Below are 26,989 nucleotides of genomic sequence, written 5' to 3' on the forward strand. Positions count from 1 at the left end.
GGGCGACAAGTTAAAGTTGTTTAAAAAAAGTTATTACAGTACACCGCAAATTAGGAAAGCGTTCATAATGTACAATGATTGCACAAAGGATATCTTACTGGACCGGCTGCATGGCATGCAGAGCGGCAAGGTTCTCTACGAAAAGGGACTCCAATCCCCACACTGCTCCAGGTCTGGTTGACGTCATGAGAAGGCGCGGGTTCCTGTTTTCTTATCTGAGTGCAGCGTGCTGCCGTCCTCCTGCTGCTGCGGTCATTGCGAGGTGGAGGCAAGGAGGTTGATCCATCCACACCGCCTTGATACACAGCCACTGACGGTGCACGATTACAAGGGCTCGGCGCTTCTCTCGCAGCTTGGCAATGGCCGCTGCAGCACCCCTTAAAGTCTGCATCGTGGGATCGGGAAACTGGTGAGTGTAGGGCTATGTCAGTAACTGTGATGGGTGATGCACTGCCATTGTAGCTTTTCCATCTCGGGGGTAGGGATGGAGGCACTGGAGCCAACTCTGTAGGTGATTGAGTACCCCCAATATTGATTTGTGTTCAGGGAGAGGTAATTTCTGTTGGGTTTAGCTCCCGCAATAATTTTGAAAAGTTGGCTCCTATGGGTGATGGAGGCTGAGAAAAGGCTTTCGGATAGTTCATTTCGTAAAACCAGAGGCAACATTAGGTTGAACCATAGGAGCTATCTTTTCAAAATGATGAAGAGGTACTATCCAGTCTAGTGCATTCACAGAGGTGACAGCTGTATATTGAGCAAATAATTGTGGTTGCTGTGCTGGTTCCAGGGCTGACTCAGCCACTAGGTAGACTAGGCAACTGCCTAGGGCACCAGAATTGCTGTGTGTGTGTGTGTGTGTGTGTATTGGCCGGGGGGGGGGGGGGGGGAACCTGCACAGTGTGGCTCTGGTGTGGTGGTCTTCCCCTTCTTCTTGCCAGCCATGGTGTGTCTTCTTCCTGGGGTGCTGCTGCAGAATTTAAGAAGCATGGCAGCTGTGTTGTGGGCCCTGTAAGCACAGTCTCACATTAACCTGCCGCTTGGTCCCGCCTTTCTCTGATGCAGATATCCAAATGCTTCATTGTTCTTCTGGCCAGCCTCGGAATAGGTAGGAGAGAAGCAGCAGCAGGTCTTGAACTGAGAAGGGAAGATGCTGGATGTGTTGGGGGTAGGGAAGGTGGAAGATGAGAAGCTAGCCAAATTGGGGTGGGGTGGGGTGGGGAGGCTGACATGTGGAAGGTCTACCTAGGGTGTTCGATACTCTTAAGCATTCAAGGATGTCAACTTGAAAGAAAATGAAGAAAATCTCATTTAGATGAAGACAGGCTCCTTGTGACTCTGGGCAAGTCACTTAACCCTCCGTTGCCCCAGGTACAAATAAGTACCTGTATGTAATATGTAAGCCGCATTGAGCCTGCCATGAGTGGGAAAGTGCGGGGTACAATTGTAACAAAAAAAACTGTAAAAAAACAAACAACAAAAACAACAACACGGCAATGTACTGCCAGGCCGTAACAACAACCAAAAAAACAATATTTTTCTCAACACATAGAACAAGCTGCAAATTCAACCAAGCAGCTATTTAAAATAGTAAACTGCCTACTGCAAACCCCACAACAGAACCAGCCTTCCCAGTCTATACTAACCAGCAATGATTTTGCCAACAAAATTAAAGGTCTCCATCGGGAACTACAGACAGCCCCATCAAAGCTCCTACCAGCTAATGAAGAGAGCACTCCCTCTTCCCCACCATGCACAACCATCTGGGACTCATTCAGCCAGGTCACAGAGGAAGCTCTTAATATGCAGAAAGGTCTACAGCCTACAACCTGTAAAATGAGTGAGCACAGACCTCCATTGAAGGGGCCACTAAAATTGTTAACTCCTCTCTTATGGAACGGCAGCTGCCAACAACACTAAAAATAGCTGTGGTGTGCCCCCCTACTGAAAAAGAGCTCACTGGACTAGGACACGCTTGAAAACTACCGAACAATCTCTAACATTCTCCTGGAAACTTATAAAACGGACAGTCTGTAGTCAGCGCAATGACTGGCTAATTGAAAGTAATTTCAGGCCTGGGTACGAAACCAAGACAGTTTTTGTGTTCCTCCTGGATGATCTGTATAGAAACCATGACAGAGAATCTGGTTCGATACTAGTATTGCTCGATTTCTTGGCAGCCTTCAACACCATAGATCATAATATCATGCTTACAAGACTGTCAGAAACAGGTATCAGTGGCATAGTACTTGGTTCAAATCCTATCAGTGAGCCTTCTCAGGAGTAGCTCCCATGCTCTAGAATTTACTCCCAGAGGGGCTACGTATGACTCGAGACTACCTCTGCTCAGGAAGCAGGTGAAAGCCTGGCTGTTCTCCCAAGCCTTTTAATACATAGGGTGGCTGACTGTGAGGCTTATTTTCAAAGCACTTAGCCTCCCAAAGTTCCATAGAAACCTATGGAACTTAGCCTCCCAAAGTGCTTTGAAAATATGCCTCTGTATATTAATTCTGCACCTGGAGTAGCTTGCTACACACACTGTAACTTAGAGCAGTTCCTTTTGTCTTACCTAACTATACAGTGAGCTTGCTTTGAGTTATTTAACCATCAAATTATCCCAGCTGACTCTGTACCAGTATCTTGTTCCCATCATATGGTCTCTCAGCTATATGGTAAGCCATATTGTAGAAAATCTTTAGCTTCATATCTGTTAGCTGCATCATATCTATGTTGAACGTTCTAATGCAAACTTATTAGGTGTGTCATTAGTATTATGCTAACATTGTATTATGTCTTTGGTATTTGAATTCTAGTGCTGTTAAATGTGTATATTTTTGATAGTGTGTCATGGTAATTCTATTATTAGGTTTCAATGTACTGTTTTCAAGTTTACCTCATTTATTGTATTTATGTAAGTTTGATGTTAAACTGTACCTACTATACACTGCCTTGGGTGAATCTATTCATAAAAGTGGTTAATAAATCCCAATAAATAAAATAAATTACTGTAGAAAAGGATTTTGGTGCCATCGTGAGCAATACATTGAAATTTCTTTTGCTCAGTGTGCGGCAATGGCCAAAAAAAAGCAAATGGGACGCTATGGATTGACATAATGCCTCTGTATCACTCCATAGTAAGGTTGCACCTTGAGTACTGTGTGTAATTCTGGTCACCGTATATGAAAGATGTAGTGAAACTGGAAAAGGTATAAAGAAGGGCAAACAAAATATTTACGGCAATGGAATGATTCTTATGTGAGGAAAAGCTGAAGGTTAGTTCTCTTTAGCTTGGAGAACAGATGGCATGGGGGGGGGGGGGAGTTAGGGAGAGGGTTGGGATAGGATGGAGGTCTATAATGACAGTGGGAATGGGTAAACCCAAATTGATTGTTTTACTTAAAGTACAAAGGTTAAAGGACTCTCCATGATGTTACCTAGTAGCATGTTTAAAGCAAATAGGAGAAAGTATTTTTTTCACTATGTATAGTTAAGCTCTGGAACTCATTATTAGAGCAAGTGGTAAAAGCAGTTAATATTGCGGGGTTTATAAAGGGGTTGGACAAATTCCTGGAGGAAAAATACATAAACTGTTATTAATGTAGACCTGGAGAAAGCCACTGCTTATCCCTGAGGTTGGTAGCATGGAATCTTGCTATTTCTGGGATGCTTGTGAGCTGGACTGGCCACTGTTAGAAGCAGGATACTGGGCTCGATGAAGCCTTAGTCTGAGCCTGTACAGCAACTCTTGTGTTTCTTGGTGACACATTATCACATGTGCTCCATTAACTTTCACATTTGCAGTGATCCCAACATTCTGCTTGGACCTCAAACCCATTACCCTCGTTGTGGCTGATGGATTAGTTATGTCCATGCACAAAGATCCCCTACTTCTGTAGGGGACCAATGCAGAAAGCTTCCCATGTGGTTACCACAGGTTTAACTCAGTTTTACCCTGGGACAGCAATACAGAAAGGGTTTCAGTGCAGGTGTTAACTCACGCAGAAACCCCGAGTGCAGTTGCAGGTGTTAACTTACATGGAAACCCTGACTGCACTTTTATTTAAATGAATGCAAATGAAGTGCATTTGCTATTTCATGGCATGCAAAAATAATAATTAAAAACTGGCAGTGTAGAAGGGTTGGTTGAGAGGAATGGAGGTCTACTGGCACCCTCTCTCCCCCCTCAATGTGACCACCCTGCCTCGGATGCCTGCTTCAGCACCCCCTGGTGGTCTACCAGCCCCCCTCCCCACCCCCAACAAAGTGACCTGAACCAAGCTGGCCTCCCTGCAGTTCAATAAATTTTCCTGGTTGTCTAATGTGCCCACCCCCAGAGCCAAACCCCTTTTCTCCAGTAAATAAAAAATGAAATGGCATCCTCCCACCCCAATCCCTATCCCAGCCCGCCTGAGTCCACCTGACTTACCTAAGAGGAGAGACAGGAGTGATGTCCACTCGCTCCTGCCTCTGGTGCTCCCATCTTGAAAAATGTAATCTTTAATTATCCAGCGTGTCCTGTATCTCCTTGGTGTATAGTGCTGCCTTACTTACTGGATATATACCTGCGCTTTCTGAAGCCTGGTGAATCTGATTAGGTAGTACAACACAAGTCTGTTAAATCTTTTAGATCTTGATTAGTTAGGGAAATTGGTCTGTATGATTTGACTAGGTCGTTATCTTTTCAAAGACTAGAAATCATTACTATTTGGTGCTTTATTATTCAAGGCTCCCTTTGAAAGGGATGCAAGAAACATTTTTTGTAATGGGAAAATTGCTGTGGTGGTCACTCAGAGGCTGATGCAGAAAGCTAACGTGAGCCTAATCCCATGGTTAGTGTGGGATGTTACTGGCTGAGCAATACAGAGGGTTTGAATGCCGGTATTTAACTTGTGTGGAAAACACAGTACATTCAAATGAATGCTAATGAGTTCATTCATCATTCCTTTGCACTGCACACAAAAAAGGGAGTGTGCTTGTAATGTGTAGTTACAGCAATAAATTTTTTCCCAGGTCCAGGGCAGCATGGCCCAACCTGATCCTCCTGTCCTGATAGCTTTCCTGTCACTGTCTGAGTAGTAATTGACTGAGGCACTGACGGGGAAGGTGCAAAAAAAAAAAATTGGTGGTCTGCATCTTCTCCCCCCCCCCCCCTAAATCCTGGACAATTGACCCCCCAACATAAAAGGCATCCCTGGTATCTAGTGCCTCCTACCCCTTCTCTGACTTTCCTCCTCCACTGATTCCCTCTGAAAAAAAAAACCCGTCTTCTGGTGTCTAGTGCACCCCCAATCCCCCCCTCCCCAGTTCATACATCAAGGAGGTGCTTAGTCTCTGCCCAACTACCACATAAGGGAAATATCCCTATATGACGGACCGTGTCAGGTGCATCATATGGTGCTGGGTGCTGCCATTTTTCAAGATGGTGGCATTGAAGGCAGGAACATGGGCAGTGCGAACTGCCTCCTTTTTTTAAGGTTATGAACTGGGGGAGGGCAGATTGGGAGTGGGGGTGCTATAGACACCAGGGACGAGTTTTTATCTTATAAGTCAGTTTCCAGGCATTTGGTGGGGGGGGGGGGGGGGGCTTGGGCACTGACAGGAAGGGTGACATTTTACAAAGAGCTGTGGATTACTGTCAGGTTTTTAATTCGGCAGTAATTTGCATGCTCAGTGCTTACAGCATGGCAGTGGAATATTTTCACCTTAATTTTACTGTAGAACCAATACGCTAAGCCAGTTCAAACACATAGCTTTTCTGAACTGGCCCCTTAGTATTTTATAGAACTCCACTCCTAGGCCACCTGGGCCCAGGGATTTCACTAGCTTTAACCCATTAGTGCCCAATGTTCCCATATGGTGGCTTATTATGGGAACATTGGGCACTAATGGGTTAATAGTCATTTTTATCTTCTCTGGTGTTACAGGCCTGTTGAATCTCTGTAAGCTCACCTCATTCAACTATGGAATAGTTAAGTTCTCCAATAATGCATCTGCTCTCAGTCTTGTTGATTCACTGTGGTAGAACTCTGTGTAGTATTGCAAAAACACATTTGCTATATCATTGTCGGTCAAGCGTGCCTGCTTGTTATCATTTCTGATGCACATAATGGTGTGTTTAGTATGTCTTATCTTGACCAGGTTTGCCAAAGTTTCTCAGTTTTATTTTGCTCCTTCTACAATTTGTACTTGTAAATGAATGAATGTATTACTCTGTGTCTGTTAGTTTAGCTTCTGATTAGCTTTACTTTCACAGTTACTAATTGTATTTGGGAGACTTGAATCTTCCAGTGTTTCTGCAGCTGTCTGGTCATGACCAGAGTTTCCCTGTTTGCTTTTTCTATGCAGAGCAGAAAAGGTGATTTGTCCTTGTGACCCCACTGTGGCCTATTCCTTCACTGCACCTCAGTGGTGTACCCAAGGGTGGGCCCAGGCCCACCCAGTAGCTGCACACCTATGATGTGACTGGCAGGGATTCCCAAGCCACACCAGCTGAAAACTCCCAACAACTGTACCTCCTGCATACCTTGTAAATAGCAGATCTTCCCCTACAGCAAGCAGCGACTGATACATACTTCTCGCATCGGCCCCACAGCCTTCCCTCTGACGTATTCCCGCCTATGCGGAAACAGGCTGTGGGGCCAACATGAGCAGTGTATTAGTTGTTGCTTGCTGCCGGTGAAAATTTGCTATTTAAAAGCTTTGCGGGAGAGGGGGGATGTTTGAGAGACCATATAACATGCAGGTGAGAGGAGAGACCAAATCACCTGTGGGATGGGGTGGGGTTCTTCTGCTCACCCATCTTGGGCACAGGCCTACCCAAAATTGGGTGTCTGGCCACGCCCCTGCTGCACCTCCTTCCTAATTTATTGCCACCTAATCCTGCTCCACACAACTGTATCCTTTATACCTTTAATCTTTTGCATAGGTTGAGTTAAGCTCCTTATAAAATCTTTCTGTATTTAACAGTTTTAAAGCTATAGTAGTTGGAGAGTGAGTAGGTAGAGTGAAAGTTTCTCTCCCCTTTTTTAAGTTGGGGAATAGATTTGTGAAAATTAACAAGTAGTCCAACGTGGAGTTGCATTTATGGGCACTGGAGTACAATGAATATTCTTCTTATATAGAATTTACACTTACCAGGAGTCTGAAAGATCTAGTTCCCTCATTAAAAAGTTTATCTGTCTCTTCAGATAACCCCTTTTGGAAGGCTTACAGTCTAGCTCTGGATTTCCTTGTTATGTTCAAATCACCTCCAGTAATTATTTCATATTCACTGTGTGAACTTCTTGCTGTCAAGTGAGAAGACAAAAACTTATGATAACTGTTGGGTGCATATACATTGTAAATTAATGTCTTTTGACTGTTCAATAGCCCAGTCTTCATAATGTATCTTCCCTTTGGGTTCTTGAATCTGTGAATTTCAAAGAAGGCTGTCTTTTATGGATAAGAATTGCGACTTTGTTGCCTATTGTTACATACTGAGTATCCCAGCTGCTCCATGCAATCTCATTTTAGTTTCCTTCTCGTTTGCTTTTATGGTTTATTAAGGTTTACTTTTACCACTTGGCTTTCCCAGATCACATCAGTTTACAATGTATAATAATGCCATTGTAAATATAGGAAATATCTATTACATCTATACAAGAAATAAAATATAAAAAATATTGTAAAGATGCTTGTAAACTGAGATCTCTCCCTCTCTGGTGTCCGGCCTGCACAAAGTAAAAAAAATAAAAAAATTTTAAGAGTTAAAAAAAAAATAAACTCCCCTCTGCACAAGCTAGTCCAGGAAGCTGGTTCGATAAAATTGGTGCTTCCTTTTTTAGTAGCTTCCCAACATGCATTGTAGGTGGAGGAATGACCACCTGTGATCTAAGATGAATCTTAGGGCTCTAGCAGGGATATATGGGATAGCAGGTGAAGCTGGATATGATGGCAATCCATAATATTCTGGGTCCCAGAAAACAATAAGGCAACCGATCTGCAAAATCCAACGTGGAAAACAAACTAGCAGATCAGTATAATATCCGAAAAAAACCTTTATTGAAGATACCGTGTATAAGACAAATGCCCGACACAGGCCGTGTTTCGCCCAACAATAGGGCTGCGTCAGGGGCTAGTCTGTATCTTTCTTAAATAAGAGCGGTATCAAATAATATAACAGGACAAGGATACAAGAAATTTGCTTCATAAAAAACCAGCATGAGCAGCTCAAAATAGCATATCCTGCTGTATAAATAAAGGCATCATCTAATAGGTGGATTGACGCATTTTGTAGTATCTGTAGACATTTGAGGTTTGATGCAGATAACCCTGCATACTTCATAAATTACATTTGCATAATCCAAACTGGATCTCAAAACTACATGAATTAGTGCGTGTAGACTTGCTTCATCCAAAGAAGCATTAATCAAGCATACTACTACTACTTATCATTTCTATAGCGCTACTAGACGTACGCAGAGCTGTACACTTGAACATGAAGAGACAGTCCCTGCTCGACAGAGCTTACAATCTAATTAAGCATAGCTGATATAATATGCAAAAAGCTTTTTGAACCACATTTGTGACCTGACCTCAAATATTAATAAACTAGTAAAAAAAGGCCCGTTTCTTAACGCAATGAAACGGGCGCTAGAAATGTAATGAGTTCCTGCCATTAATGTTTCCACGGTTGTATTCTGAATATAATTGTTGTTTACATGTGTAAGATTTCTTTATATACAATATTTTTTGTGTAAACTATGTTACAATGTGGTAAAAGTTTTCCTTGTTCAGGCCCTTCAATCAGTTTAACAATCACATCAGAAGAGCTCCTTACTCGTGAGAATACAACATACAGTTGCCCATGTTGAGAGACTGAGAGTGACAGTGTGTTTTACAGACAGTGTAAGAGAAAGATGCACAGAGTGATTGAGTGTGTGTGTGAGTGACAAAGTGATTAAATGTTTGTCTTCCCTTCCGTTCTGTGCACTTGCCTCCACCGATGTTCGTACCTCCCTGTATATGATCGTTTGTTAGAGATTCAATGCACTCCACTTCCCTCCTCCAAGTTCCGTTCTCTCTGATTGGTTCTTCGTTGACAGTGAGAGCCAATGAAACGCTGAACTACAGACTTACGAACCCTACAGTGCCACGGAGTTAGCTTCAGAATGTTGGAGCTGCTTTTTATTATATAGGATAGTCAATCATAATCTGGTATAGATCTGCCAGATAAATGTGGGACTAAAGCAGGATGGTCAAGATGCCCACATACCCAACATTCTGTAGTTTTTACAGTGTTTGTCTAGGACTAATTTTTTCTTCAAACAAGTGGAAATAGTATCCAGACAGTTTTGTAAGGGTTTTAAATCTAACAGCAGGGTCGATAACCTTACTCTGTAACAATAAATCATGTACATAGCAGTAGACACAAATTCCTATATAATAGAGGTTAAAGGTCTCAAAATATATTAAACACGATGGGGGAGAGAGCTGATCCATGTGGTATCCTACAATCCAAAGAGTAATTTCTTTTGGTGAGCAAGGGCAGACACCATTCCCCAGTATTCACTTACATGTGAAGTGCTACAGGATCGTTACCAACAAATCCAGTAGCACTATTTTCACCATTCTACATTGGGTGGGGGTAAATCAGGTTTCATGCATCCATCCAAGGGTTATCTGGCCTGGGGCAGATCAGAAGCTGAACTGACCACTTTGTTAGGGTACACAATCCAGTATAAACATTACAAGTCCATTGGGAGTCAGACTTAAAATTGTGCTAGGCAACAGCAAACTCTCAAGTTACTCCTTGCAGTGACTCCACCCATCCTTTTTGAGCAGTGAAAGTTGTATCCAGCTGAAATTAAAAACACACCTGGAATCAGATTTAGTTAAGGCCCTTCAATAATGACATACTCGGTACCAAAGGTCATGTGTATGTGCTTGAAGTATAGTGTACATTTTTGATGTACCGTCTTTTGTGCTAAAAAGTACAACAAAGTGGTTTACAGACCAAAAAAATGTAAGAAAAGGTAAAATTTGTTCTTGCCTGTTAATTTCCTTTCCTTGAATCCTGCTAGACTAGTCCAGACCCACAAGCAGATGGACTCAGAACTATCCAAAGTACTGTACAAATGGTCTCCAAGTCATGTATAACTATGTAAATCCTGCTGCCCCTACACTCCTGCTTATAGAGAACAATTTTGTATTTAACAAATCAAGAAATTTATGAATTACAAGTAGGGAAAGCATGTGGAGCATGTCTCTTAACAGTGACATTTCTCAATCCCTGGCCCTGTACACCATGATTAATGTCCCAAATTTACTCACTTAGTAGCTGCTGGAAAGAGACTTTGTGTTCCTCAGACACATGTCATGTCCTGTCATGTTAGCCTCACTTTTGTGGGGAACTGTATAGCAAATCTGATGCCCTGTTCATATAGTTCCATGTGCAGAGGAGCTATTGCATATTGTTCAGCTGACACTTTTTGCTGAGTAATCTTGAAATGGCAGTAGCCGGTTTCCCCTATATCCCACATTTCTGAGTATTTGGGTACTGGTCTTGTCAGCAAAATGTAAAATCTTGCTTTTACAGACCCTGCCCTGGTGCTTGCTTCTCTTTGTGCTACTGACAAGTGTGCTCACTATATTTTTACTGGGATTTCTTCAAGCAGAAAGGAAGTCAATTGCACTCAGGACCACAATTTCATTAAGTGCTGTTGCAGATCTCAATTCTTAACTATCTTCTGTAGGCCCATCACTTATTGTTTAATCTGCCCCTAGTCTCCTAGTCTTCCACTCTCCATCTTTTGGGCCTCGGAGTCTCTTTCACGTGTGCTTGTGCTGCATGCATTTTATCTTGTTGTGACAGTTTTGACTTATGAAAACATGCTCAAAACAGAATAATCCATCTGTACAAAAGAGACAAGGTGAAGATGTGATGTCATGCACCCCAACGAAAGGAAAGTTTAATTTTACTCAGGAAAGACTCAGGAAAGATGTCAGGAAGTATTTCTTCACAGAGAGGGTGGTGAACGCTTGGAATGCCCTCCCGCGGGAGGTGGTGGAGATGAAAACGGTAACGGAATTCAAACATGCGTGGGATAAACATAAAGGAATCCTGTGCAGAAGGAATGGATCCACAGAAGCTTAGCTGAAATTGGGTGGCGGGGGAAGAGGGGTTGGTGGTTGAGAGGATAGGGGAGGGCAGACTTATATGGGGTCTGTGCCAGAGCCGGTGATGGGAGGTGGGACTGGTGGTTGGGAGGCGGGAAATACTGCTGGACAGACTTATACAGTCTGTGCCCTGGTAAAGACAGGTACAAATCAAGGTAAGGTATACACATATGAGTTTATCTTGGGCAGACTAGATGGACCGTGCAGGTCTTTTTCTGCCATCATCTACTATGTATGTTACTATGTATTTGACTCTCAGCCTGAGAGAATCTAGTAGTTTGTGTCTCCAAGTCCTCCTCATTTATTTATACTTGCTATACCGCTTTCGCTAACGAGCAGTTCAAAGCGGTGTACAGTACTCATAAAAACACAGTAATCAAAGGAAAAGAACTGCAATGATGGATAGGAAAGAGCAATAGAGACCCCGCGCACGTTACAAATAGGAACCAGCATTACAATTACAGTAGGTGGAGTGAGAGAAAAGGTAACCGAAAGGGGGTAGGGCTGCTTAAAATGCACACCTACTGTGATGGAAAAGGAAAGGCTTGTTGGAAGAGCTATATTTTAATCAAAGTCTTGAATTTCTTCAGGGATAGTTCAGAGTGAATGGGGAGAGGTAGAGAGTTCCACAGAGCTGGGGCTGGTCTCATCGATCAAGGACTTAGATAACATGTTCTCTGTTAACCCCGTGATGTGTCATGTAATTTTTTCACTATTTTCTGATGTACTAGCTTTGTGGCCATCTTGGGCATTACCGCCTTAGTTATTTCTCTTTGGGCTGTTTACATCTTTATCAACGTATCTTGACACATTCTTGTATCTAAAGTCTTCATCCTTGTTCCATAGCATTTCTCATTTGGGACATTTCAGGCATAGCTGTTAAGGGGATTCCAATATTTATTTGGATTTATTGATCACGTCCATGAAGAGATTCACCCAAGGTGGTGATAACTTCTTACATCCACTGTTTCTGAAGCCATGTGCTGGAGCCACTGTGGGGTCTCTGATTAGCTTGCAGGCATCGGATGGCCCTCTTGAAGCTTCGCTTCTGACTCAGTTAACATTTTGTATCCATTAGGACACCCACTGTATCCAGAATACTTCAGTTGATCAGTTACTCTTCTCCTTTTTCTTTGGCCCAGTGGTTTCTTGCACCCATAGGGGGTCTGTGGCCCAGCTGTTTGGGGAGGCTAAAGGGGTCAAGGTCAGGGGTGGGCCCTATATCCATAATTGTCTGACAACATACAGAAAAAGAGTGAGTAAAAGGGGAGGGAAGGAATATGCTGGACCAGAGGGTACAGATGCTAAGAGTGGTCCATACCAAACTGAAAAGTACCACCCTAATTAATGAGATTGAAGGCTAGTGAGTGAGCATTTTCTCGCAGTAAATTCGGTGTATACAGTTTTTCAGTGGAAAGAAACCAAGTCCTAAGGAAGAGCTTATGGTTATTGACAAGTAATGCTTTCATGTACATGTAAAAATGGATTTATATATCATAAATGACATATATTTCAAGCACTTACCAACACTAATCCACATACACATCTATGGAAAAATTCAACTTCAGATCCTGCAAAATATTCTAAAACCATGTTTGATGTTATGACAAACTAAAATTAAAGTATTGATGTCCTCATTAAGGCCAGCACTGCAAAACACTATTTTTTTTATTTTTGTTACATTTGTACCCCGCGCTTTCCCACTCATGGCAGGCTCAATGCGGCTTACATATTATATACAGGTACTTATTTGTACCTGGGGCAATGGAGGGTTAAGTCACTTGCCCAGAGTCATAAGGAGCTGCCTGTGCCTGAAGTGGGAATCGAACTCAGTTCCTCAGTTCCCCAGGACCAGAGTCCACCACCCTAACCTCTAGGCCACTCCTGCACTCCAACTTGTGCAAACACACACTTAGAACCTTACTGTACCATAACAGCACTAACTCCCAGGACTCAAAAGATCAACAACCTTATGCATGAAAAGGCAGCACTGTAAATATTACACTGGGTGGGCCCTAATACACCAATACACTACCCAATGAGAAAACAGAACAAACATGACTGCATCAAGATCTCAACATAGATACATGCTAGCAGAATACTACACCTTGGTGATATACGCAAAACATAGACTCAACAATATGAAACAAGGGACCACAGATCATTATAGACATGTGAAGGCAAAAACACTGAACTGGAAACCTCGTGAAATCACACTCTCTGTATACAACAATACTACAGATAATAGAAACTGAAATCCAAAAGATCAGACTGCACATTTCCAAAAGCTAATGCAACAGTGAGGATGACCTAGAAAGAGTCGGAGTAGTCCAAGTATGAGTACAAAAAACTTGTAGTGGACATTAATAATGCACATTTTTTTCAACTAGAAGTACATTTCAAAGTGCAAACTTCCAATGATTGTAGAACAGTTGTCTCAATAGGAGAGCAAAGAAACAACATGCCTGAGGTAGAGACCAGCATCGTCATCACCCACACATTGTGTGCTCCCTGGTACAGGGACAGTCGCCAAACAGCGCAATTGCCTTAATTTCTTCTATTGAAATTCATGAATGAGTAATATTGAGATTTTCAGTTGGATTATATGAATCTTGACGCTGACATTTTTGCTGATATACAGCCGTGTCGAGTCTTTGATCTCCAATTGAGACCCTGTTCTGCTGCTGTCATTGGATTGTACTTTGACTACGTGATTGTGACTTTATGGACTTGTGTGCATTAATAAAGCACATTTTTTTCAACTGCAAGTTTTAGGCACTCATCCTTGGATTACCCTCACTCAAGTCATCCTCCCTGTTTTTTTTTTAATATTGATTACTTTATGAGGACTTTGTGTTCTTCTTGTTTTGTCTTCATTTCCAAAAGCTAGCATATTCCAATTAATAAATTCTAAATAAAATTACTTTTTTTTCTACCTTTTGTTGTCTGCGCATTTCATTTTCCTGTTCGCTTTAGACCCAGGGTCTCTCATGCTTTTTCCTGTCATTGCAGGGTCTTCTGTCCATTTGACATTTCCTCGCACTCTTTATGCCAACCATTCATCTTCCTTCTGCATCCCTATCTGTCCTGTCTAGTATCTCCCTCTGTCCCTATCCCTTCCTCCATGTTCAGAATCTGCCTTCTTAGTGTCCCTGTCCTCTTATGCTCTGTGTGCTTACCTTGACCTGTCCTGCATTTCCCTCATGTGCCTATTCCTCTCCCCATGTCCAGCATTGCCCCTGTGTGTCCCTATTCCCTCTCTGACCAGCATTGCCCTTCTTTATCCCTGTCCCTATGCTCCCTCCATGTCCAGCGTCTCTTCTCTGTGACTGTACTCTTTCTCCTGCATCCCCTACTTTGAGGCCAGTAACTCTCCCTCTCAGTTGCTACCACCCCTTCACAGTCCAATATTTCTTCCTCCTGTTTTCAGTTTCTCTCCCCCTCTTTTCCATCCAACATCTTTTCCACTCTGTACCCCACCCCAACCCCCAATCCTATTGTTTCTCTCTGTCCCTTACCCCTCTGGTTCACCTGACTCCACTGTCCCTCCCCCTTCTCTGGGACCAGTGTCTGTCCCTCTTTTATTCTATCCAGCATCTTCCCCCCCCCCCCTGGTTCCAGTCTCTCCCTAGTTCCACTCTTTCACTCCCTTCCCCCCTAAAGATGCAGTCCCTTACTTGCCTTGGATATCTTCCCGCTGCAATGTGTAGTGCTACCAGTAGCGGTCTGCTCTCTTAGCGATCGCAGTAGACCTTCCTTGAGGACCCAGCCTTCTTCTGTAAATTGTCCACCCTTGCGGAAGCAGGGAGTTGCGTCAGAGAAGATGGGATGCATCAAGGGGGGGAAGGCAGTGTTTCTGAGGCTGACCGCTACTGTGTGCGAGAGTCGGTGGGCAGGCACGGGGAGGGGGGAACGCAGTGGTGCAGAAATCTGAACAAGATGACAGGTCCCGCAGGGCTGTAGTTGTATTGTGTGCTAGGCAGTGCTGCATGATACTGTGAGGAGGTTTGTCAGGTCTGCTCGCTACTGGGAAGCTTAGCCTCTTTCTGTCCTACGGTACCATGAGCTTTCATTCACATTATCTGGGGGGAGGGTTCCTATTTTGTATAAAAGCCTCTCAATGTAGCCTACCACCTTGAGTGAATCTGTTCATAAAGGCAGTTAATAAATCTTAATAAATAAATGGTGATAGCAAAGGGACGTGAACCATGGTTTCCTCTGGAATTCTAAGAGTAGACCCTTAATCTTGCCAGTAGGGGTGTCTATTGAGTGATGATTATGACACTGTCTCCATTTGTATTGGTTCCTTGGCATCCCCACAGCTTCATCTGGCTGTGGAATTAAATCCAGGTCCTTCTCACAGCAGTGCACAGCACTTGGTCCTGAGTCATTTGGCTGGGTTTGGCAGATCAAATTTTTCATGTTCAGTAAAGTCTAGCCTGTTTGCTTTCAACCTAGTCCCTGGGAGTCTCAGCCAGTCAAGTTTGCAGGATATCCCCAACAAAGATGCGTTAACAATAGTCTAAAACTGGGCTAAATTTGCTAAATAACTGTACCACTATACTAACAGTATAAATCACTCTGTCAGTTATCTTCCATCCAAAAAACCTTTTATTATTTTTTGCTTATTTACTGCTTACAAAACATGCTCCATCAATATGTTAATACTTCACGCATACTCATAACCTTTCTCATATCCTAAAACACTAATGGAGCAGCCTCACTAATACATAAACAATCTGACTGTTTGAAATCACCATGAACCTCAGCAAGGTGCTTATTTAAAAAAGTCCATATCCTCGTTCACCACTGGATTGTGCACAGTTCTTTTGCCTCCAGAGTTGTCACTGTTTAAACCAAAGTCCAATCCTCTCCACTCCTCGGTTCCAGAAATTCCAAACAGGAAACTAATCAATCCTTTTGAGTTCTCCGCTTCTGTGTAATCACCACTTCCAATCATGCGGTGTACCCCAGACTCTACACAGCTTGTGTTTCGCTATGTCAGCATCATCAGGAGTCGGGTCCTACACAAAACGAACGCATATGATAATACTCATAACTTTATCTTCACCTATATTTTACCTTTAACTTTACATTGTCATTTTACTCACAATTTAACCTTGTACATCTGTCATGGCTACCAGGACGGTGAGTATTCACCTTCCACCACCCATCCACCTTCCAAATGCTGGCCCATGCGCAGTACAAGCTGGCTCATATCCTATTAAACACTCGCCCTAGCTCCACCCTCAAACATGTAGCCATTCAACTTCCTTATTCAAACCACCTGGCTCTACCGTATTCCACCTAAAGATAGTTCTGTGCTCACACCATAACAATTGCTGTGTAATGTTGCCTCCTCTGCAGTTACCTTGTACCTTGATTAATACCACAAACCTCAGATCATCCAAAATGTGGCCAACCCTCACCCAACGCGCAACTAAAGATGCGTGAGAGAAATGTGCATGCAAATCTATCTCATGCATATTCATCGTGGATATCCTGAAAACCCAGCTGGCTGTGTGTGTGAGGACCGGGTTGGTGCAATGCAAATTGAATGGGATCGTACTGACTGACTTGTATCGGTGTCCTTCATTCATATCTGTCCATAATCAGCACACATAGAGCTATACCTTGAGTTGCGTTGAAGATGCATAGACGGAAGTGTTTTCATTCCCACAATCTCTCTGTAGTCTGGTGGTATTCATTTTCAGCCCCTGTAGGCCCAAAACAGATTGGGTTCTGAAGTTATTTGTAAAGGATATGCATGTGATAAATTTACATACAAACTACACTCATTGTATGCCAATCTATCTCATTTATTTTCACTAGAGCTATGCTGAAAACCTCACTTGTTTTTAACCTTTAGGGACTAGATATGGGTAATCCTTGGGCTCCAAAGGGCAACTCCACTGCTTTATACACAGGTACCCAGAGATATTTGTACCAGTGTGTGTTTTGTTGTAAAGCACCATAGCGCTAAGTGCAGTAGAAATGCAAAAATAAGAAATTAAATGTAGCTGCAGCTTTTCGAGCCATATGTACTGTTAATGAAGTCACTAGGCAGGCAGGCAGGCAGGCATTCTGTTATAACAGCTCACAATTTCACTTTTTGCTTGTTATGTTTCCCTTATGTCTCAAGAGTTAAAAAAAATACCCCAAAAAACCTTGGTCTGTAGGGCTGCTAACATATTCAGCAGGTGTAACATACTTTTTCATCTGAGGCACTGCCACTCGAGGGTATCTTCCCTAGTTTCATGAGCTCTTAAGTACCAACTCACTGAGGATGCTCTTTGTTCCTGGTACACTTTGGCTTATGCATGTCTAAGAGGGAGGGAACCGAGTCTGGAGACACCAGAATCCCAATTCAGATGGTGGTGTGTGAAAGCCCTTTCTTTTAAGGGATTACAGGTGAGAGCAGGAGAAACTTCTGAAGTGGCATTACACAATAGCCCAGGAACATGAAGGGAACAGAGAGAGAGAGAGAGAGAACACATAATCTGCCACAGAAACAGGAAGCCAGCCGCTTGTAGGGGAGCCATTAAACCAGATATAGCTGATTGCACCTCCAAGCAAAGGCGCTTGGTGGCCAACTACCAGCAAAGCTGCAAAAGCACGGGGGGCACTTTAAAATACAAACTCTTGTCTTCTATTAACTTTTGAGTGCTCGCTGTGCTGAAAGCCTGGGCTTCTGGGTCATTAGTCCTGAGGTGCCCCTGGAAGAGGGAGCACGTGCCTCTGTCCATTACCATCTGGCAGTGGGCCCAGTCTTCTCTGCTCCATTTAGGCAGTCTCTTAGCTGGTTAATCAGCGCCGCACTATGTGCTGTTCTGGCTTATTATCTTGTACACCTGCCAGTGCTAAGTCTGCTGAAGGAAAGTATTTGCTGTTTTTCAAGAATTGTTTCCTAATGTTTTGTGTTTGTCCACTGAGCAGTTTATGTATAGCTTTTATTTATTCAGTTTATAATCGGCTTATAATACTAACTGGAACTTGTTTTTTAAAGCTGCAGCTACCTAGTGTTTCCCCCCCCCCCCCCCCCCCCCCGGTACCTCTGCACCCATTTTTAGTCCCTTTTTACAATCAAAGTGTTGTTTTTTGGTTTAGGTGGTGCTGGGCTAGCATTGTATGTAGTTCATGCATGTCTGAAAAATTGAACCTGATCGGCACAGCAAGATTCTTGAGATACTTTTTAAAATATGTTTCTGGGTGCTGTTCAGTGAGGTTTTCTCATACTGTGTGTCTGTGAAACATCCTTTAATATATTTCTTCCTCAGATTAAAAAAAAAAGTATATTTATCTAGCACACATCATCTGTACACATCTAGGGCTGTGATTTGCTAAGTGTACACAGAAAGGCTGGGGGAGCCTGATATTTGAAACGAAAAACAAGATATCTGTAACAATACATGAGGAAAGTATTGGACATGAAACCTGCATGAGATTTTAATCCTGCTTTGAAAGCAGTGCTCAGGGGATAAGCATCTTCCCTGCTTGCTACCTTATTTCCTGTATGAAGTTTATGTAATAGGCACCTTGAAAAAAAAAATAAAGGGCAAGATTTACTGTGTTAAATGTACCTAATAACATGTGTTAATTTTATTACATTTAGCCTGAACTTTAAAAAAAAAACAAACAAAAAAAAAAAAACTCTGATTTTTTTTCCCATCTTAATTAGTTTTGTGTAATACCCACCTTTTCACTTTTGTCAATTCAGCCAGCTCTTCCAGAGTTGACCGGCAAGGTTTTTACATTGTGGCTTGGTTCTGTGATCTTTCATCGGCCCACCCTACAGGACCAGATCTTTCTGGGAGTTTGTGTATTGAAACACACACACACACCTTTACATGCCAGGAGAAAATATGGCAGAAAGGTAGCGGATCAGCATTTTATCGGAGCTGCCTTTAGCACCCCCGCCGGCTGTCTGTTCCAAGCCTCTCCGTTTTTAATCTTTTCCTTCCATTGCAGAGTAGAAAGCTGTAGCCATTACTCTATATTTTCTTTGCATTTGCACACAATTCTTTTAACTAAATGTAATCCCCCTATATATTGGGGATTACTAAGTAGTGTTAATCCCCTGAGGATTACTGGGGGGAGGTGTGGAATGTCTCGGGGTGGGAAGAAGCCCAGCCCAAGGGGAGTAGCCTGAGAAATAAAGTGCAGAGAGAGAGAGTGCTCAAGCCCTGGTGTGACAGGGGAGGAGGATTTTTGGGAGGTTATAAAGTTTAGAGAAGAGGGGGTCTTTGGTTGCCTGAGCACCCCCTGTCAGGAGACCAGGAGGAGAGAATGGGAGTCCCTAAGGGAAAATGACTACCGGCTGTAAAAGGGAGGTGCCTACTCTATAAATTGGCAACTGGGAAGAAGTGTGCTATGTGTGGGTAGAGGAGAATCGTAGTCCGGGAGCCACAAGGCACAGGAGCTAAGGAGAGCTTGTCCCAAGAACCAGGGTGGATCCAGCGGGGGGGGGGGGGGGTCACTGCTGGAGAAGGGTCAGGCTAAGGGAAGTCTGACTGTGCTGAAACTGAACTTGTGTTGAGAGGAGGGGAAACAACCTTTGGGTTCCACACCCTTTTGAGTGGAGGAGTGGCCTAGTGGTTAGTGCCGTGGACTTTGATCCTGGGGAACTGAGTTCGATTCCCACTGCAGCTCCTTGAGACCTTGGGCAAGTAACTTAACCCTCCATTGCCCCTGGTACAAAATAAGTACCTGAATATATGTAAACTTCTTTGAATGTAGTTGCAAAAACCTCAGAAAGGCAGTATATCAAGTTCCATTTCCCTTTTGCAGATGGGCATGAACAGGAGAGGAGACCTACACACACTCATACATAATGCTGTGTTTTTATGTGCTCGCCCATTTTAGTTGTGAAAAACGTTGGTGGTATTACTGCTTTATATTGGAGTTAGCATAGTGTGAAAAGTTATAACAAATGAATGCATGCAGATCAGTGCATCGGTGACCATCCATGTATAGGGAATTGCTTGATTTTTCAGGGAGAGACGAGCTTAGATAAGGAGCAGGGGGCTGTTTGTACATTATCATGCTCAGATGTGAGGTTCAGGACCCATAGCCCCCACCCCCACCCCATTCAACTGATCTAGCATGCAGGACCCAATACAAGCATCAAGGTTCCTTAGCTGCAAGAAAGTGAAGCTATGGCACAAATGAGACCTGTTTTAAGTGTTCTGCTGCAACAATTCAATGAGTAATTGGAGCTGCCGGAAGGAAGGGCAGAATGGGTAATATAAAATGTTTTAAAAAGGGAAGAGGAGGGAAAGTAGGGGGAAAACTGTTTTAACTGTGTGTTTATTGTTCTTTCTTCCTTCCTCTGTTACATTATTGAACCATTTCTATATGGTTTACATGATTTGGCAGCAGTTCAATAAAGATATTTCCACAAAATGTTTGAAGTCCTGGCAGAAAAAAAAAACAGCAGAGGTGACCAAGTATAAAAAAAAAAAAAAAAAAAAAAAGGTCCACACTAAGGATGCTACAAAAAAGTATTTTTAATTGTTCGTCAAAAGACTTGATACAAGTTGTGTTTCAACCACAAAGGCCTGCGTCAGGAGTCTTGAGTTTTATGTTGTTCACAGTTTGTGAGAGACCTTTGGTTCACAGATATTTGATACAGAGTGTTGGTATTTAGACCACTTACAGGTCTTTCACCTTCCTGACACAGGCCTTTGTGGCTGAAACACGACTTGTCGAGTCTTTTGAAGACCAGTTATTACTTTCTTTGTAGCACACTTGGTATGGACCTTTTTTTGCCTTGGTCACCTCCGCTGTTTTTTTTTGTTGATTACTTGTGGAAGGTGGTTCTTCTGTTTTCTTTTGTTGAAATCCTGTCAGATACACAGGTAACCTCCATAGCCAAGTCATGCTGGCAGGATTTGATGACACACAACACTGTAGCAATAAGTAGATGTCCTAGTTCAAACTCATGTGTTGCTCACCTTGAGCTTTTGCTAGATAAGGTGATTTATAAATGCAAGAAAGAAAAACAGGTAACCATGTAGCCAGATCAGTCTGGCCACAAGCATAGTGATAGCTAGAAATTCTAGTGGAAATGCAGGTGGGTCACGTTGCAGGGGTCTCTGACAGCTTGGGCGCTCTTTGTGTTGACTAAATTGGTGGACCAACTATCTGGAAAACTGTGGAGACTTAGGAGGCGTTTCAACAAAAACCATGCTAGAAGCTATTTAGATGATTGCAAGAGTTTTGCAATTATACTTGGGGGAGGAGAAGAATTAAACGGGGAATCTTGTGTGTTCAGAAGCAGAACACATGGATAAGGAAAGAGATCTGACTGTATGACTAGCAGCTGAGGTGTATGTGGCCTGGATAACTAGAGAGAGCCGACAGTATGGCTAGCAGCTGGAGTATACCTTTGAGAGTATGGACAGGAATAAGTGGTCTTCCTCAGCTGTTATCTAGTAACAGCCCACTTCTTGTACACACCCAGTCAGTCTGGATTTCAGGATATCCCCCGTGACTGTGTATCAGGGAGATTTTTGTGTAAATCTATTCTTGTTTATTTATTGTGGATATCTAGAAAAGCTGACTGCTTGGATGTGTCTGTGATCTGAAACCCGCTGCTCTGCAGAGATGATGCTTGAGGGGGGGAGCCTGTCACATTCCAAGGAGAGCTATTTATTTGAATTCAGTTTCAAGAGTGGATGGTCTGTAGGGACACTAACCCTACATCTTTTGGGCTGTACACATGTAGTACTAATATAAATGGGTTGTTATTTCTTAATGGAGTCTTTCACTTCCACGTCCCAGCTGCTGTGTGAAAAGCCGAGTGCCTGCGAGAATGATCCCAGCTGGAGTTGGACTGATGAGGATTTTGTCCCTTTTTACTGCAGGGGTTCTGCTGTTGCCAAGATAATAGGGAACAATGTGAGGATGCTGCAGAGGTTTGCCTCCATCGTGAATATGTGGGTCTTCGAAGAAAACATCAATGGAAGGAAGTTGACAGAAATCATAAATACCAACCATGAAAATGTAAAATACCTCCCAGGGCACAAGCTACCAGAAAATGTGGTAAGACTGTAGCATCGAGTGTGAGTAATCCTGTTCCCTTCAAACGTGTACATGTGGATACACCCCACTTGTATGTGAAAATAGACGGGGCAAGTTTTCTCTTTCTCAGGATCTCTGAAGAACAGGACTAGCTCAGCTCCAGAAGGGATTTATCAGTTGACTCTAGTTTTTTTGCTTTGTTACAGTCTCTGTTGAGCACTTGGTAGTAATTGAACAGGGGCCTTCATGCTGTTCTTTTCATCATCACTGATGCAGCCTGAGGGTCTGGGTAGGCACTGAACTTGTCCTGAAACATATATATACAGTGGGGGAAATAAGTATTTGATCCCTTGCTGATTTTGTAAGTGTGCCCACTGACAAAGACATGAGCAGCCCATAATTGAAGGGTAGGTTATTGGTAACAGTGAGAGATAGCACATCACAAATTAAATCCGGAAAATCACATTGTGGAAAGTATATGAATTTATTTGCATTCTGCAGAGGGAAATAAGTATTTGATCCCTCTGGCAAACAAGACCTAATACTTGGTGGCAAAACCCTTGTTGGCAAGCACAGCGGTCAGACGTCTTCTGTAGTTGATGATGAGGTTTGCACACATGTCAGGAGGAATTTTGGTCCACTCCTCTTTGCAGATCATCTCTAAATCATTAAGAGTTCTGGGCTGTCGCTTGGCAACTCGCAGCTTCAGCTCCCTCCATAAGTTTTCAATGGGATTAAGGTCTGGTGACTGGCTAGGCCACTCCATGACCCTAATGTGCTTCTTCCTGAGCCACTCCTTTGTTGCCTTGGCTGTATGTTTTGGGTCATTGTCGTGCTGGAAGACCCAGCCACGACCCATTTTTAAGGCCCTGGCGGAGGGAAGGAGGTTGTTACTCAGAATTGTACGGTACATGGCCCCATCCATTCTCCCATTGATGCGGTGAAGTAGTCCTGTGCCCTTAGCAGAGAAACACCCCCAAAACATAACATTTCCACCTCCATGCTTGACAGTGGGGACGGTGTTCTTTGGGTCATAGGCAGCATTTCTCTTCCTCCAAACACGGCGAGTTGAGTTCATGCCAAAGAGCTCAATTTTTGTCTCATCTGACCACAGCACCTTCTCCCAATCACTCTCGGCATCATCCAGGTGTTCACTGGCAAACTTCAGACGGGCCGTCACATGTGCCTTCCGGAGCAGGGGGACCTTGCGGGCACTGCAGGATTGCAATCCGTTATGTCGTAATGTGTTACCAATGGTTTTCGTGGTGACAGTGGTCCCAGCTGCCTTGAGATCATTGACAAGTTCCCCCCTTGTAGTTGTAGGCTGATTTCTAACCTTCCTCATGATCAAGGATACCCCACGAGGTGAGATTTTGCGTGGAGCCCCAGATCTTTGTCGATTGACAGTCATTTTGTACTTCTTCCATTTTCTTACTATGGCACCAACAGTTGTCTCCTTCTCGCCCAGCGTCTTACTGATGGTTTTGTAGCCCATTCCAGCCTTGTGCAGGTGTATGATCTTGTCCCTGACATCCTTAGACAGCTCCTTGCTCTTGGCCATTTTGTAGAGGTTAGAGTCTGACTGATTCACTGAGTCTGTGGACAGGTGTCTTTCATACAGGTGACCATTGCCGACAGCTGTCTGTCATGCAGGTAACGAGTTGATTTGGAGCATCTACCTGGTCTGTAGGGGCCAGATCTCTTACTGGTTGGTGGGGGATCAAATACTTATTTCCCTCTGCAGAATGCAAATAAATTCATATACTTTCCACAATGTGATTTTCCGGATTTAATTTGTGATGTGCTATCTCTCACTGTTACCAATAACCTACCCTTCAATTATGGGCTGCTCATGTCTTTGTCAGTGGGCACACTTACAAAATCAGCAAGGGATCAAATACTTATTTCCCCCACTGTATATATATATATATATATATATATATGGATTTTGCTCACACCTTTTTCTGTAGTAGCTCAAGGTGAATTACATTCAGGTATATGAGATATCCTGTGTCCTCCAAGGACTGGGAAGGTTAACATCAATGGAGTGCTGCTGCCACCCCCCACCCCCGATCGCTGCCGCTGCCTAAATACCGAGGCCTCGCCAGCAGAAGATGTCTTCCTCCAGCACTGACTGCCTGCCCCTGCGGCTGCTTTTCCTTTCAGGGCATGCTAGGTTTCAAAACTGAGCATGTGCGCCTGAGAGGAAAAGCAGCTGCTCAACAATGGGCAGAAGAGCAGCGCTGGAGCAAGCTCCAGGTCCTTCCCAGCCTCCAAGGGGGGCCCGGCGCCAGAGTATTCTCTCTCCTGCTCCTGTAGGGACGTGATCACTTGGGTCAGGAGCAGGACAGAGAGAGAGACCCCGGCACCAGGCCCCTCTTGGAGGCCCGGGCCTGGGGAATTTTGTCCCCCCCCCCCCCCCCCCCCCCCCTTCGGTGGCCAGCTAGTATACTAAGCAGTAGGTTCTCCCAGCAGGACACAGCACTGCTGCCAGGTCTGCCTGAGGTATTTAACAGTTTATTCGATGTTCCAGCTTAGAAAATAGTCAAAAAATCTTGTGGGTGGTCTCTACTTAAGAATCTGAAGGAAGAACCTTACTTACAACTATAGCAAAAGAGGTAGGGAAAGAAAACATAACTTGGAAGGTCCGTCTGAATAATTACCAAGTAGTTTGCTCTCCATTAATTTTCTTCTTATTTGGATTGAAAATAGAGAATGTGCTTCAGCTTAGCTCTGTGAATATTTTTTACATAATTATCTGCCCTAGAAATTAGATGCTTTAACAATTAGATCTGCATTGACCATTAGCACCCTTCCACTGTTTTTCATCAATTTGCCACATTTCCTCACATCGCATTGCTGTCTTTCTCATTTTCACAAAACTACCTATTTTGCTGTCACTTCTCCCTCAATTATGCTAAGTCTCAGTAGAACAGACTGTCTTAATTCTTTAAGTCTTTTGGCCTGGCTGTTTCCAGTGGCTCCTTTGGCCTTCCACCTAAGCTGGAGCTAGCTTTTGCTTGGTGTCATTCACCTTCAGATCAAAACTATCTGGGTTGTTCCCTCTGATTTTATAAGCTTCCCAATTAAACTCAACCCAGCCAAGCCCAGGGCCATAAACAGACACCCTCTAGAATCCAACACAATGTGAACCTTAAGTCTGGCCAATAGCTGTCACTTTTGAGTAATGGCTGAGACTTTCTCCCTATCAGGTGCTGTGAACATTGCTTCCGCCACAACCTCAGCCTCGGTTGCCCCAGGGACATGGCAGTTCACAGCCTTTACCCCTGAGCCAGCTGTTTTTAAATCAAATTATCATGTTTTTTTCATATTAAAAGAAAATAAACTAATCTACTGGACCACAACCTTCTCTGTAAGCTTTGCTACAAAAGGTAAATTAGAGATGTGTAAAAAGTTACCTGAAGACTGTGAATACAAGTTACAGTGGACAAATTACATAGAGCTTCCATGAAGCTGGGAACTATTTCCTGGCTCAAACTGGCATTAAAGTGTATGCTTTCATTACTTACATGTAGGTTACCATAACCTGGCTCAGGTAGGCCAACTTTAACTTGAATAGTTGTGAAAATCCTATATTTGAGGCCTAGCTGAAGCCAGACCAGCATTTGTGCAACCTTGCATATGCTATGCTTTTGGGCCTATCAGCCACAGGTCTATGTAAAAGATTGCTTCTGAATCTTAAGAGACTCATTTCTTTGCCTGTGAAGTAACAGGCCTCTCTGCCTTTGTGCTAATAAAGAATTTTGCTTTACTTATGTCTGGATGTATAATCCGAAGGCCCACCCTCAACCTTCACTCGCATTAGCACAGGGCAAAAGAAAGGAAATAGTTCTTTAGTAGGCTGTATACATGTATCCAGTTCCAGAAAATCAGTTAAAATCATATCCACCTGTGGTTGTTCATTTTTTTTATTTTTTTTATTTTTGTTACATTTGTACCCCGCGCTTTCCCACTCATGGCAGGCTCAATGTGGCTTACATGGGGCAATGGAGGGTTAAGTGACTTGCCCAGAGCCATAAGGAGCTGCCTGTGCCTGAGGTGGGAATCGAACTCAGTTCCTCAGTACCAAAGTCCACCACCCTTACCACTAGGCCACTCCTCCTGGTTGTTCATTTGAAGATCTAGTCCCTGATATATATTGGGTCCTATCTATCGGCGGATAGCCCTCAGCTGGAATCCGCAATATTTCCCCAAAGTACTTCTTAAGCATATCTAATGCAGGTATTAAAGGTGATTTTGGAAAATACAGAAATCTCAAATTATTTCTCCGTCTTTGGTTTTCCAGATATTCCATCTTACGAGTTTGAATATCTCTCTCTTTTGTAAGCATAGAGGCAACACTTTGCAATTGTACAACTTCTCTTTCTAATTCCTCAGTTCTTTTCCCTTGGTCATGAATATTGTCAGACAGATTCTGATTTAATTGCTTAAGTTCTGCAATCTCTCCCTTAAGGAAATAGTGTAGAAAGAGTTAAGTTCAAACCTTGGATTGCATCCCAGATCAATTCCATCGTCACCACAGCTGGTCTTATCGAACCTTCGTTTCTCCTGGATGCAGAGTCCTGAATGGGAGAAGAGGAAAGCTGAACCATCTGCATTTCCTCTGCTGATATTCTCTCTGGGAGTAAAGGGCAGGCTGGACTTCCTCTCTCTGCAAATGAGAACTGACCCATTCCGGGCGTCCTCGTTTGTTGTAAGCCTGCCGCCACAGTATTGCTTCTAGGTCACGGAGGAACTGTGATTGAGAGAGGGCTCAATGACATTCCCTCAACGCTGTGGTCTGCATCAGAAG

The 26,989-nt window shown here is 43.3% G+C and overlaps 1 protein-coding gene across 1 annotated transcript in view; it reads left to right on the forward strand.

Annotated features, from left to right (window-relative positions):
- Positions 1 to 232: 232 nt before the first annotated feature.
- The window catches only part of GPD1L (glycerol-3-phosphate dehydrogenase 1 like), an 81,041-nt gene continuing 54,284 nt past the window's right edge, over positions 233 to 26,989 (forward strand). The window contains exons 1-2 of the mRNA XM_030190021.1: positions 233 to 409; positions 22,020 to 22,197. Coding sequence (XP_030045881.1) covers positions 360 to 409; positions 22,020 to 22,197 — 228 coding nt within the window. The 5' untranslated portion in view covers positions 233 to 359. The remainder of the gene's footprint in view (positions 410 to 22,019; positions 22,198 to 26,989) is intronic.

This window comes from Microcaecilia unicolor, chromosome 1 (genome assembly GCF_901765095.1).
Source record: "Microcaecilia unicolor chromosome 1, aMicUni1.1, whole genome shotgun sequence".
NCBI classification, from domain to species: domain Eukaryota; kingdom Metazoa; phylum Chordata; class Amphibia; order Gymnophiona; family Siphonopidae; genus Microcaecilia; species Microcaecilia unicolor.